This window comes from Myotis nattereri, assembly GCF_964212035.1.
Source record: "Myotis nattereri genome assembly, chromosome: 17".
Classification (NCBI taxonomy): Eukaryota; Metazoa; Chordata; class Mammalia; order Chiroptera; family Vespertilionidae; genus Myotis; species Myotis nattereri.
This window is the reverse complement of record NC_138092.1, coordinates 1,780,503-1,794,296: the sequence shown is the minus strand read 5'-3', so window position 1 is coordinate 1,794,296 and position 13,794 is coordinate 1,780,503. Positions and strand designations below refer to the sequence as shown.

The 13,794-nt window shown below is 49.2% G+C and overlaps 1 protein-coding gene across 1 annotated transcript in view; it reads right to left on the bottom strand.

The window, feature by feature from the left end:
- The window catches only part of TRAPPC9 (trafficking protein particle complex subunit 9), a 167,114-nt gene that overhangs the window by 145,756 nt on the left and 7,564 nt on the right, over positions 1 to 13,794 (bottom strand). Inside the window, exons 3-4 of the mRNA XM_081111710.1 lie at positions 8,672 to 8,817; positions 6,614 to 6,742 (exon numbers count right to left, since the gene is read on the bottom strand). Coding sequence (XP_080967836.1) covers positions 6,614 to 6,742; positions 8,672 to 8,817 — 275 coding nt within the window. The remainder of the gene's footprint in view (positions 1 to 6,613; positions 6,743 to 8,671; positions 8,818 to 13,794) is intronic.

The following is a 13,794-nucleotide window of genomic DNA, read 5'->3' as shown; positions in this document are numbered from 1 at the left end:
CCGAAGGACAAAGGAATATTGATTCATTTGTGCAAATGGGGGCAATGGTACCAAGAGGCTATATGGAACTTACCACATGCTACCTGAAATCTTACACACACACTCATACTCACACTCACACTCTCACACACACACTCTCACTCTCATACACACTCACACACTGACACACACTCACACACAAATTCACACACAGAGTTACTGCACACTTCAAACTAAGGATTTCCTACTTTTAGGCAGTAACTTTGCAGTTAGTTTAAAATACAATATAGTTAATTCTCTTTTTGGAAGCAGCTTTGAAAGCCTTGATCACCTGGTCAATTGTCCAGTGTCCATGAACTCCATCCGCCTTCCTGTGGAACATGGCTTCCCATGATGACAGAACACGCCCTAAGAATCATGCTTGCCATCAGCCAGGATCATTTGTAACCACACTCACAGGACTGAAAAAGCTATGTCCCAATAGCATGTTCCTACTGGAACTGCGTATGTATTCAAGTGTCTATGCAGAGCAAGGCCCAGGGCACGGTCCTCTGGGAGAGCTAGTTGCTGCACTGCAATCTCCATCTCCACACACAGACTAGAGAGCCCTAGTCCCGACGCCCGGGCTGTAATACAGTAAAGACAGGTGCCTTCTGTGGCACAGCCGTGCGCCCAGCCAGAGCGTGACCACCGCCATGGGTGCTCACCCTCAGGAAGGTCCAGTGCTGGGCGCCTCCAAGCCTGAGTGTGACAGGGCAGGTCCTCTCGCCAGAAGGCCTCTGCCAGACTCTGGGGAACCTGTCTAGTGCCGGGGCACAGTATCAAGATTCCCATTTTCCTGTACCCCTAACATTCATGGGTAAGGTGGCTTCATCAGTAATAAAAGTCACATCTATCCCCAACCGCCTACTCTTTTGTCTCACTTCTCAAATGGCTGGTGGATAAAGTAGGAATGCCATTATTGGGCCCCCTTGACTCCCACCATACTCTAATTAAAAAATAATTCTGTATTTGTGCGGCTGCTGCTACAATGTGAGAGCAGGAACTATGGGCCCTCCCAAGTATTTCATTCATTTCTTAATTGGATCTTTGTTCATAAAACCATCTTTTCTTATTTAATTCCTTCATTGTTGACAAAGACTATAAAATGATGGCTCCATACAAAATAATAGCTAGAGTTTATTCCTCTTTTATGAGATAACCACTTGGCTAAACACTTCACATCATTTCTCTCTGAATCTCACAGTTCTACAAAGCAGGTAGGAGCACCCCTGGTCCACGGATGGGGAGAAGACTCAGAGAGAACTGCCTCATTTACCCCCTGGCGTGGCTCAGGGGTTGAGCATCAATCTGTGAACCAGGAGGTCATGGTTTGATTCCCAGTCAGGGCACAGGCCCGGGTTGCAGGCTCAATCCCTAGTAGGGGGTGTGCAGAAAGCAGCCGATCCATGATTCTCTCTCATCATTGATTTTTCTATCCCTCTCTCCCTCTCCCTTCCTCTCTCTGAAATGAATTTTTTTAAAAAACATATTAAAAAAGAACTGCCTCATTTGAATGGCTCACAGTGTCGTGTGTTCAAACCCAAGTCAATCAACCAGGCTGCCCAGGTACAAATCACCTCCCTCATTCACCCGCACAGTGGGCCCAGCGTCCACCGACTCGGAACGGGCTTTCTTCTGAGAGGTGCTCCTGAGACCGTTTCTATCTCGTCTCTGACATCACGGTTTCTAATTTTGGAAGAAAGGCCCAATATGGCCATTGTTCACAGCTGTCTAAAACTTCGCGCTGAGGTGGCAGAATAAAAATAAGCTATAACTAGAACAATTGCTCCAGGTATCCAGACCCTGAGCTATTCCGAAGCAGTAAACACAGAAATCAAGTAAAAGGGACATGGTGAAGTCGTCTTTGACAAAACGGAAACTAAGGCTTTAAAAGGTGCAACAGCACCACCTATGGCCAAAAGCGGTCTCCCAGGTTGCAGGAGAAGGGAAATGATGGGGAAGGTTTTTAAAAACAGGATGTTCAGACCTAGCGGGTTTCGCCCAGTGGATAGAGCTTCATGCCCGGGTTGCAGGCTCAATCCCCAGTGTGGAGTGTGCAGGAGTTAGCTGATCAATGATTCTCTCTCATCATTGATGTTTCTATCTCTCTCTCCCTCTCCCTTCCTCTCTGAAATCAATAAAAATATACTTATTAAAAAATAAATAAAAACAGGATGTTCAGAGCCAGTAAAATGCTTAGCTAGCACCTGCTGAATTCTGCTTCGGAGGAAATGCTATTGGGTACTTGATCTATAATCTTTAACACGACCGAGTACAAACAAAAGACACAGGCTCAGGGGAAGTGATAGTAGAGCAGAAACAGGTTATTTTACAGATTCGGGGCCTGAGACCAGGGAACCTGTCCTTCCAGCAGTCAGAAGCGCAGCTGGCTCCTATCCTTACATCCTGCACTCCACCAGAGCCAGCAACGCTGTGGAACTCTGTGCATGAGAGCCACGGCTGCATTTTTCCAGCAGTAGGGAGTCCAAGTGTTTAGCAAAATGCTTTCCAAAGGACTGGTGACTAGGAAGCAGACAATTTTGTGAAATTTTGTAAAAAAAAAAAAAAAGTGTGAAACCGGCCCTAGCTGGTTTGGCTCTGTGGATAGAGCATCAGCCTGGGGACTGAAGGGTCCCAGGTTCAATTCCGGTCAGGGGCACATGCCTGGGTTGCGGGCTTGATCCCCATTAGGGGATGTGCAGGAGGCAGCCAATCAATGATTCTCTCTCATCACTGATGTTTCTCTCTCTCTTTCCCTCTCTCTTCCTCTCTGAAGTCAATAAAGATATATTTTTTAAGAAATGTGAAAACGTTTCCTTACAAAGGAAAACAGCGTGGGCTCCACTTTCATTCCCGCTCTGTGACCAAAGTGACAGGTGACTTTCAATTTTTTTTTAACCAATTAAAGGTACAGAAACAAATCAAAATTTCTTCAACTGCAAAGGAGATAAGCTTATTCCCGGAATATCAATGTTTCCAAATTAATGACTATGGTCATGTAAAGGTTTTAGTGGATGATTACATGGCCATATGAATTCTGAGTTGTCAAAATATACCTTCTTACAAATAATCTTTAAATTATTCAGCTTAAGGCAAGTTAGCCAGTCCCTACATTACTGGAATGACACGGATTTAATCAAACCTTCTTACTGCACTAAAAAAATAAATAAATAATGGAACTGAGCCCTGGCCGGGTGGCTCAGTTGGTTAGAGTGTCGTCCCAAACACCAAAAGGCTGCGGGTTTGATTCCTGGTCAGAGCTCATACCTTGGTTGCAATTCAATTCCCAGTGGGGGCAACAAGGGAGGCAACCAATCGATGTCTCTCTCTCTCTCTCCCTCTCCCCCTTCCTACCTCTCTAAAAATCAGTAAACATATCCTCAGGTGATGATTATAAAAAATGAGTGAGTTTGAGGGGGGGGAAACAAGTCGTAAGTCATTAGCAATGGTTAGATTTTCAAAATCCACTTCTTTTCTGCACTATAATCATTTTAATGTTGTTTTCAGTGCTCACGCAGTTACAATTTGAAACACTGATGTTGGTCATTAGCTGAGAATAAAACATTTGTGGAAATAAATGTGCAATCTTAGTCTCTGCCACTCTGTCTTACACCCATCCTCACGGCTGTCTCCCCTTTGGGGCCTCTGCAGGCTGAGACCACTAACGCCTGTCGTTCAGGAACTCGCGGAAGCTCAAACGGTCCCTGGGAGGCTGATGGGGGGCAGGTAAGAAAGCTTCCTGGTCATCATAGCAACCAGGGTTCAGGTCCCGAGTCGGCCCCTCGCCCGCTGCATGATTTGGGTCAAATCACCTCATCTCTTTACACCTCAGTCCCTCACCTGCCAGTGGAGATATGATGCCTGCCCTCCAATGCCTGCTGGGAGGTAAAACGTACAGAGAGCAGTCAGCACAGGGCCAAGGAAGGTGCTGGGGAAGTTTATAGCTATTTGACCATTATGATGATGATTACTGTTCATAAATTAAGGACAAAAAAGTAGAAATGACCATTAAGGAGAAACAGTTACTTGTCAATAGCCATTTCCTTCCTTTTGGATGGATTACAGATGTCCTGTTGATTTTTTTTTTAATAAACCAAGTTGTGTCCATTAATTATAGACTTGTGGGTTCATATATAAATCGGGGGGGGGGGGATTTGTGGCCTCTAACCTTTGATTACTAGGAAAGTCTTTATATATTTTTCCCTTTTTTATTAGATTTATTGGGGTGACATTGGTTAATAGGATCATATAGGTTTCAGATGTGGGTTTCTATGTTACAAGATCTGTATATTGCACTGTGTGCCCACCACCCAGAGTCACATCTTCTGTCACCAAGGAAAGTCTTTAAAAACTTTAAAACAGCCCAGCCATTGAGAGTTGACCTATGAACCAGGAGGTCATAGTTCAATTCCTGGTCAGGGCACAGGCCAGAGGTGGGGGCTCAATCTCCAGAGGCGGTGTACAGGAGGCAGCCAATCAGTGATACTCTCTCATCATTGATGTTTCTATCTCTCTCTCCCGTCCTCTCTGAAATCAATAAAAACATCTTTTTTTTAAAGTAAAACAAAAAAAGAATTAAAGCAAAAATAGGTAGAGACTACAGAATTCTTTTGAAACTAAGATAACTCAACTTTAAGTGGGGGTGGGGGCGGATTTCCTTTTCTTAGAGGAAATCTGCTTGAGAGCCATGCAGCCTGGATCTTTAACATTATTCATGAGTTCATACTGCCAACAGCAACAGCACTGACAACAAGACCTGCCGGCATGGACCAGGTGCAGGCATTTCTATGTGTGTCTCACTCAACCTTCCCAGGGCCCTGGGAGGTAGGGACTATCACTCTTCCCCAATTCACAGACAAGATCATTGAGGCAGAGAGACGGCACAGCATGCTCCATCTGTATTTCTGCTGCTGGGCTGCGCAAAAGGACGCTGAGATAGAACTTCAAGGCAGAATGTTAAATAGTCAGTTTGTCTGGGCCTCATCTCAGACAGCTGGCGCCCTAAATCCCTGATGTAAGAGGAGGTTGCCAGTGCACGCTGATCATTGTGAAATTAATTTGCAAGATCAAGCAATGTGTGTGTCCTGTGATCGAGGCTGCTCACGGGCCTGGAGCCTGGTTGCTGGAAGGCAGGGCCGCAGTTTCCAGCCTCCATGCGGCTCACACCGCTCCCCCAGCTCTCACGGAGCCTCAGGGGCACTTCCCCAGAGACCGCCTTCAACACTGAAAAGCGCCCATGGTTCGTGAAGGTTTTTTTTGCAAAGCTACATAAAGACATTTCTCTTCTGCAGACAGAGCAGGTTTTCAAAAAAGCTGAAAACTGTTTCTGCCTACGTTCAGCAAGCGGGGAAGCAAACACTGCCGTAAAAAGTCCCTGGAGCCTCACTAGTCGCATCAGCAACACCGTCTCCCTCTCCACACCTAACTTCAGGTCACAGGGGACCACCCTCCAGCCTCGGCACCCCCAGAGGAGACACAGGCCTGCCTCCCAAGGAGAAAATGAAGCAGGCGTCCGCCTGTCTGGCTATGTGGGAGCTCACAGCGCTGGCAGCTGCCTAGAAAAGACATAGACCTGAAATGCTGTCATCTCGCACCACAGACAGGAGTTAGCACAACGAGGGGTAAATACTGGTGGCGAGCACAGGAAAGGGAGGAGCAGAGAAAGGATTCTCCACCTCACTCTTCCCTTATCCACTGTCAGCGCGCTTCTCTCTCCTCTCAAATCGTCAGGAACAGCTCCACCAAAGGGTGAAGTATCTTCAAAAACCACTAGAGTCACGCTAGCTGTTCTGCAGAGAGGGCACCCAGGCTAGGGCTGCAGCTCCGGTGGCTGATACACAATGGTGGTCCCTGCCCTCTTTGCTAAGAATGGGGACGGGCTACAGGGGGAAAGGGAATTCAAGGCCTTTCCATCCCATACAAATGAACTACGGCGGACTTTCTCTTTGGGGAGAAATATGCTAAAAGTCTCACAGAACAAAAGATGCCTGTAGTTTTGTGTCTAGCCTGATCTCTGTCATCGTTGTTATTATCTTTGTGACCTATGCCATGTGACCTATACCTCCTGAGCCCTCACAGGCAAGTTCCTCCAGTGAGGGTCGGAGGGTTAAGTTCATTCAACAAGCACGGGTGAGTCTCCCCTACCAAGATGGTTTACGCTGCATCAGGGCTAAGAAGCATAAGCCAATCACACGTAACTCACTAAGAGAAATGTCATCACCCGGGAGAATAAGAAACAGTCCTCAGGCCCTGAATTAGCCATTAAAATGGACCTCTGAGCTGAGCTTCACCAAATGCATGGCAATTATAAAGATCCCCAGACACAGAACTTCAGGGTCGGTGGACCCTGAAATTTAGGCAAGTGTCCCAGAAATCCGCCAATCACTGCAATCCATTCATATGATCCACAAGACTCGAGATGGATAAATATTCAATAAGATCAGAAGGAAACATCTCGTGTGCAAGGATTCTGACCGCACAGACACTACACTTGACTGAAACACTGTCAAGCTTGACTCAGAGGCAGACGGAAACAATGACCCTGCCCACTCAGGACAGCGACTGAGCCCAGACGAGGAAAGAGGGCGCTCACCTGGTCGGTGTCTGTTGGCTGCCTCGGCAGGAAGTGAGCCCCCCGGGCACCTGCGAGCTCCATTCTTGCCACCAGTCCCACCTGGGTAGTGATAGATGACAGAAGCCGAACACAGCCCTTCCAGGGCAGCTGGGCATAAAAAACAAACAGGACCATCAGTAAGTCAGTGGCCCATTCCCAGCTCAAATCGCAGAGCCTACGAATGCCCAGGACACTTTACATGGAAATGCCCATTTTCCTCACAACAAAGATCACGCCCACGGTCACTGGTTCTGTGATGCACAGGAGCATGCCGCCGGTCATCTTCCAGGTGCCACCGTCAAGGCTGGCACCCCAGAAAACTCCCACGATGCTCAAGGCTCCACGGAGGGACTGCATCCGCAAGTGAAATGGGCCAGCCCCTCAGCCAGCCAGCCATTCATTTAACCAACAGTGTAGCAGGGGTGGGGAACCTTTTTCTGCCAAGGGCCATTTGGGTATTTATAACATTATTCACGGGCCATACAGAATTATCAACTTAAAAATTAGCCTGCTATAGAAATAGTCAATAAAAACTGATTTGGACATTTTTAAAAAATTAGCCTGCTATATCTGGTCAACATTTAATTAACTCACCCGTAATGTATTGGCAGGGCCAGACCAAATGATTTCTCAGGCCTTATACAGCCTGTAGGCCAGACGTTCCCCACCCGTGGTTTAGAGCTTACTGGGTGGCAGGTGCTGTGCCAGATTCTGACACTGTGATGTGCGGGAAGTGCCCTGCACTGACAATATTTAAAAGTAATGCCATCAGCCCTAACTGGTTTGGCTCAGTGGATAGAGCGTTAACCTGTGGACTGAAGGGTCCCAGGTTTGATTCGTCAAGAGCACATATTCGGGTTGTGGGCTTGATCCTCAGAAGGGGGCATGCAGGAGGCAGCCAATCAATGATTCTCTCTTATCACTGAGGTTTCTCTCTCTCTCTCCCTCTCCCTTCCTCGCTGAAATCAATAAGAATGTATTTTAAAAGTAATGCCACCAAAGCTGGACCAGGATGTCTTTCCACATCAGACACCCCAAATGCATCCGTTCCACTTAGAGATAACACCTACGGGCGTGCCTCCTCCTCAAGGGCAGCCACAGTAACCTGGAGTACATTTCCTTCTGCTGTCAATGGCAGTTATCGCCTAAGAATCTCAGGCAAGGCCACGTGCCCTGTAAGTTGTGCAACAGTTGTGCTCATCTCATTCATTAGCATAGCAGTTCCCAAACTTTTTGGTCTTAAAACTCTGACATGCTAAGAAAATACTGAGGATCACAGAGCGCTTGAGTGTGTGTGTGCGTGTGTGTGTGAGTGTGTGTGTGTGTGTGTGTGTGTGTGTGTGTAGGCTACAGCTGGAGATATTTACTGTATTCAAAAATAAAACCACAAAAGGATTTAAGTATTTATGTGGCAACTCCTTTTTCTTTTTCTTTTTTAATATATTTTTATTGATTTCAGAGAGGAAAGGAAAGAGAGAAAAAAACATCAATGATGACAGAGAATCATTGATCAGCTACCTCCTGCACATCCCACACTGAGGATTAAGCCCACAACCTGGGCATGTGCCCTGACTGGCAATTGAACCATGACCTCTTGGTGCATGGGACAACGCTCACCCACTGAGCCACCCGGCTGGGCAGCATTTCATTCATTTCTATGTCTACTCCACCATCTGGATATACTGCACCGTACTTATCCATCCACCTGCTAATGTATGGACGAGGTGTTGAAGAATGAGTGGTGGGGGGATGGCATTCTAAGCAGAGGGCGAGATGTGCTAAAATTAAAAACAAGAGGACCAGGGAATCAGGACTTTGTCAACGAAGGGCACCGTGCTCCAGTGGGACTGGGGCACGACCGGGTGGGGAGTGCCAGAGGCGAGGCCGGGACGCTGCCAGGCCACTGCCCACTGCCCCCAGCAGGCTGCCTGCTTCTCCTGCCCATCCCTTGTGTTTAGGCCCATTTTTTCTGTTCTCTTATTTCAGATAACAGCTGCCATAATCACATATCTGACCAGCTTCGTCACATCGCCTTACCGCCGAGCCACAAGAAGTCGTTCACGGCGCGGAGCAGCTCCACGGCCATGTGGTAGTGCACCAGGGAGTCCTGCAGCATGCCCGCCTGCAGGCACAGGTCCCCCACGTGCTTCCGCATGCGCCCCTGGCACCTCTTCTTGTAATGTCTGAAAGATAAAACGGTGGAAACACATCACTGCGAAGGCCCGACTTCTGCCCCCCGGCACACTGGCTAAGCAGCTACGCAGCTCTCTCACGCCAAAAAAAAAGAAAGCTACAAAGGCAACGGGAGGCTCTATCAGGACAGCCAGCAGCCATCATTGCCAGTATGCGAGCTGGAGCGGTCCTGGCGTCTAAGTTATTTTTTCAGTGTCACAGGGAGAAACAACTCCCACCGTGTGTTTCACCTGGGCAATAGGAGCGCAGGAGTTTTCTTTTCAGATGTTCTGATCACAACATTAGCACAAGAAAGTATGTTGCAGCTTTTTAAAAACACGATTAACTTCCACTTCCTTAACTACAAACGTATTATTATTTTATAAAGAGAGTGAGGCTGCCTATTATAAGCCAAGCATTTGGCTTCTGCAAACAAGACCTGGATCTTCACGATTTCAGAGTGAGCGTTAGTAATGCTTTGCGCGGGCGGGACCTGGGCGCTGACAGCTCTTTAAATGTTGGCAAGGATGTGCCATTAAATAATGCAAAGGCTTTGAATTCCATGTCAACTCAGAAACCAAAGAAACTACACCAAAAGCTTCCTTCATCATTTTTAAATAATCTCTTGACTATTAAATTTCTTAGAAGATATGATTTTTTTTAAGAAAAGTCACAGCTATAGTAACTCTTCCCTGACCATGGAAAGCAATAGTATCAAGAGTAAAAACCCGGATGGAAATCCAGAAGATGGGAGGTGTCCAGCTAAACAAATGTTACTGGCAGGTCTCAATACATCCTATCAGATCTAACTCTAATGAGCTCCACAAACTCTCTTTCTTTGGCTACCCTGGAATTTAGCTTTTCTGTTCCAAATACTCAGACCATCACATAAGGCAGGGAGGGATAGAAGGGGACTCACCAGCCTCCCTCCCGTCCCTCCTATGGCCCCACTCACAAGCCCTCCCCACAGGAAAGTGCTACATCCATATGCCTCTGCCATCCCAGCCGGACATGTCATCTCTCCCCGCCACGGGTCACCTCAAGAGCCTTCTATGTTCGTCTAACCCCCTGTCCTTGACCACACACACACACACACGCTCGGCGTAACCTTCCCAAAGCACTTCAAAGCCTTCAAAGGTTCTCCAGTTCAGGTCCAGCCCCTCTCACTACTTCCCCACACCCCACAGCCACACTGAGGTACTGGGGTCCCCTGTGACCTGACCCTTCCACCTCGCTACTGCCCACTCTCCTTAGGGCTCAGTGTGACTGTCAGTTTCTCAAGCGAGCCTTCCCTGCCTCCAGCTTCTGCACGCTGGGCTAGGAGTCCCTGTCATGTTCCTAGAACACTCTGTGATGAATCAACTTCTGGTATCTGTAAGCTCCAAAAAGGCAAGCATGTTTTGCTTAATATTGTGTATCCACCCTTCTTCCCCCGGACACTCAAAATCAAATGAATGGATGGGTCACAAAGGTACGTGCAGCCGCTCCTGCCCACCCCACTCCTTCCTCCAGACAGCAGCGGCGGGACGACCACTCCCCAAGGTCACCCCTGCTGGCAGCCTTCTCTGCCACCTGAGCCCCCTCTCAGCCCCTTCACCTGGCTCACTCCGACTTTATCTTGAAAAGTCAATGCAGAGCCCTCTCCCACCAGGAAAGCTTCCCTGGAAATCCCTCTAGCTCTCAGCTGGGCTGCCCTCCATAACAGGTTGGCCTAGCTACTCTCTGGGTGTCTGTCCATCCCTTCCATCGAGACCATGACCTCTAGGAGGGCATTTGGGAAGAGGAGAGAGAGAGATGAAGGAAGGGAGGAGAAAGAGCGAAATCACAGCCCAGCCTGGCCAGTGTGGCTCAACTGGTTGAGCGTCATCCCACGCATCAAGAGGTCACTGATTCGATGCCCGATGAGGGCACGAGCCCAGGTTGCAGGCTTGATCCTCCGTGGGGGGCGTTCAGGAGGCCGGCGACCAATGTTGATGTTTCTCTCTCACCAATGTTTCTATCTCTCTCCCTTCCTCTCTAACTAAAATCAATAAAAACATTTTTTTTAATCACAGCCCAGGCCCCAAAGTCAAGTATTCTCACAAATGTGCACATGCCACTGGAGCTGTCAGGGAAAACGCTCATTGAGCACCTGTTCGAGCGTCTCACTCTGAGATCCATGTGATGCGCTGCAGAGGAACGCTTATCTTCACCTGATGCGAAATAACAGAGAATCATACAAACGGTACCCAACTTCAGGCGCAGCTCCCTGTCCCCCTGAGAAAGTGGATCCCTCTGCCCGGCGCAAAGCTTCGCCCGCCCACACGAGGGCAGTGCGGGGCTCCCTCACCTGCTGTGCTCTCCTGCTCTAATCAGGAAAAGAACTGTGTCCAAAATCAAGTTCTCTTCCCCCAATAGTGACATGATTCTCCACTTGTGACACGCGGCTGAGTTTACCAGTACTACCATTATATTGACCCACAGGAGATTTTGAATTAGACTTGATTTCTTAATGGAATTTACTCCTAACCTGATAGAGTAAAATCTGCTTTAAAGCATCCTGCCTGAATGCTTCAAAAAAAGTAAATTATTCCCTCTTCCCAGCACAGGACACTGCAGGCTCGCTCGCAGAGTGGGAGCCACCACCCTCTGAGAGGGAGGTCTCCCCCGCCCGCCCGGGTCACTGAGGGAAAGCACCTTAAGTCTCACAGGGGGCCAGGAGGTGGCGCAGGAGAGGGGCCTGACCTCTAGGAGTGATCTCGGCTTGTGGCATACCTGCATGGGGGGAGCTGGAGAGAAAGGAGGAACCCAGCAAGGCTACTCTCGCACCGATCCCCTGGGAGCGGGTGAGTGACCACAAGGCCCTGCGGTCCGGGGCATGACCAGCCCTCACGGGATCCCCGCCACGCATTTTCCAAGAGGCACAGCTTCAAGTTCTGGAACCTGCTACACTTATTTGTGTTTTGTTCTCCCCACCCCAGAATGTGACCGAATCTTGCAGGAAGGCAGCCTGTCTCAATTGAGGGGAAAGTGCTCACACTTGGACCAAAGCATTAAAGAGCCAGGCCTCCTGGACATGGTGGTGGCAAAACCTTTCCCCACGGGGTGGGATGAGTCCTAGGTCACCAGAGATGGTCCCTTCGGGACATGTCCCTCAGTGACACACATCAGCCTCAGCACACACAGAAACAGCCACTTCCGGCCAACACAGGGTTCAAGGTAAAGGCTGCTGCAGGTAAGGGCCGTACAACCACGGAAGGTGAAATGCGTGTCTGGCTCTGACCGCTTATTGGCTGGAGAGTGGGCACCAGGGTCAATGAAAGGTCCTGGTGTCCACAAGGACTATGAGCTGGCTGCGTACGAGCAGCCGTACCTTCCTGACCCTTGGAAAAGTCGCCCTCGGAAAGGGGCATAAGGCTGGTGTTGATTTTCGAGGAGCCTCCGCCCCTTCGTAGGTTGCTAACGCGAAGCGAAGTCCTGGCATGCTCAAGGGGAAAGCAAGAGAAACTCCGGGGGCCGCTTCCTCCAACGGCGTTCCTTTGCTGGTGACCGTGGCCACGAAACCCTGCCATGCACACAGCCGCAGCCAAGAGCCACGTGCCAAATACGCTCAGTTAAAAGCTAGAATCAAGCAAGGCGCTCGACCTTCTAGGTGAAAGCAGCCCAGGAGAGAACCCTCGCGGCCACCGGAAACAGCATCTCCTTCCTCGCACGAATGAAAAAATTAATACAGGCTCATTGGTTACAAATACTAAGTAAGAACAACAAGGTCCCCAAAGCAAGTATTTCAACAGAGACCACACACCGGCGGGTTACATGCTAAAGCAGCTAATAAAATTTTAGAAAATAAAAGGATGACCAGGATGCTACACGGGTCAAGGCAGCAGCAAGGTTTTGTTCTGAAAGCGATGGAGGCGAGGAGGAGGCAGCACGGATGGAAATCTAGCTACTTTCCAAGCAGAATGTTCCCAGCCTACCTTTTCAGACCCAACAACATACTCACAGGGCGGTATGAGAGAAAAGAAAAGGAAAAGAAAGGAAAGAGGAACAAGCAAAAATTAGAAACACACAAGAACAAAAATAACTTTGGCAGCTACGACTCTCCATGTACAGGAATTTGAATTTACGGCGGGTGCCGAGGAGGCTGGGGACACACGCGACGTCTAAGTAAGACCCACCCACTCCTGGGCTCCCGCGGGCCTGGGCCTGAAGTTAGCGGCATCCTCTAGGAAGCCCATCAGGGGGTCAGTTCGCCAAACCCAAGCGGGACCTATTCCTGGACATTTCCCTTTGGGCTACGAAATCCTATCTCATCTCCCCTCTACGCTTTGTATCAATCCTGCCCCAAAGCATTGTGGTAAAGGTGAGTGACTATGGAGCCGTGGAGGCCACAGCAGGTTACCAGTGACTAGAGGGGAATGGGTCTGATTGGGGGTCACTGGCATCCCACTGGCATCCCAAATGACGCTGAGTGTTTGGAGAGCGGTTAGAATAGGATGGGCCGTGTGTCTGCAGCCTCGAAGCCTAGAAGTTGATAAGCAAAAGTCACCCAGCGGCCAGTGCAGTGGGGAGAAGCCAGTCCCTGCCACCCGCAGGCTGTGGTGACATGGGGAGGACAGGGAGCCCTGTGCGCTATGCAGCCCCATTCCATAAGGGATGAGCCATCTGACAGCCCAGGAGGCTCAGCAGCTCTGCCCTCGACAGCTGCCCAGACTCCTAAACCAGCCCCTCAGCTCCAAGGAGTGGGAGGGGAGCGCTGGCACATGATCACAGGGCCACTGCCATCCAGCATGTGTCATGGGTATGGCATGCCTTGTCCTTCCCTCAGACTTTATGAACGTGTCCAGGGAGGAAGTAAAAATTACTCCAGACCCTGCAAGGCACCACACACAGCCGTGATGGGCTGATCTGCGCTTCTCACTGGCAGAGCTGGCCTGGGCCATTTTTTTCTCAATTCTGTGACATTTTCTCTGCCAACTTAGCAACCACCAGAAAGGCAGTGTTTGACC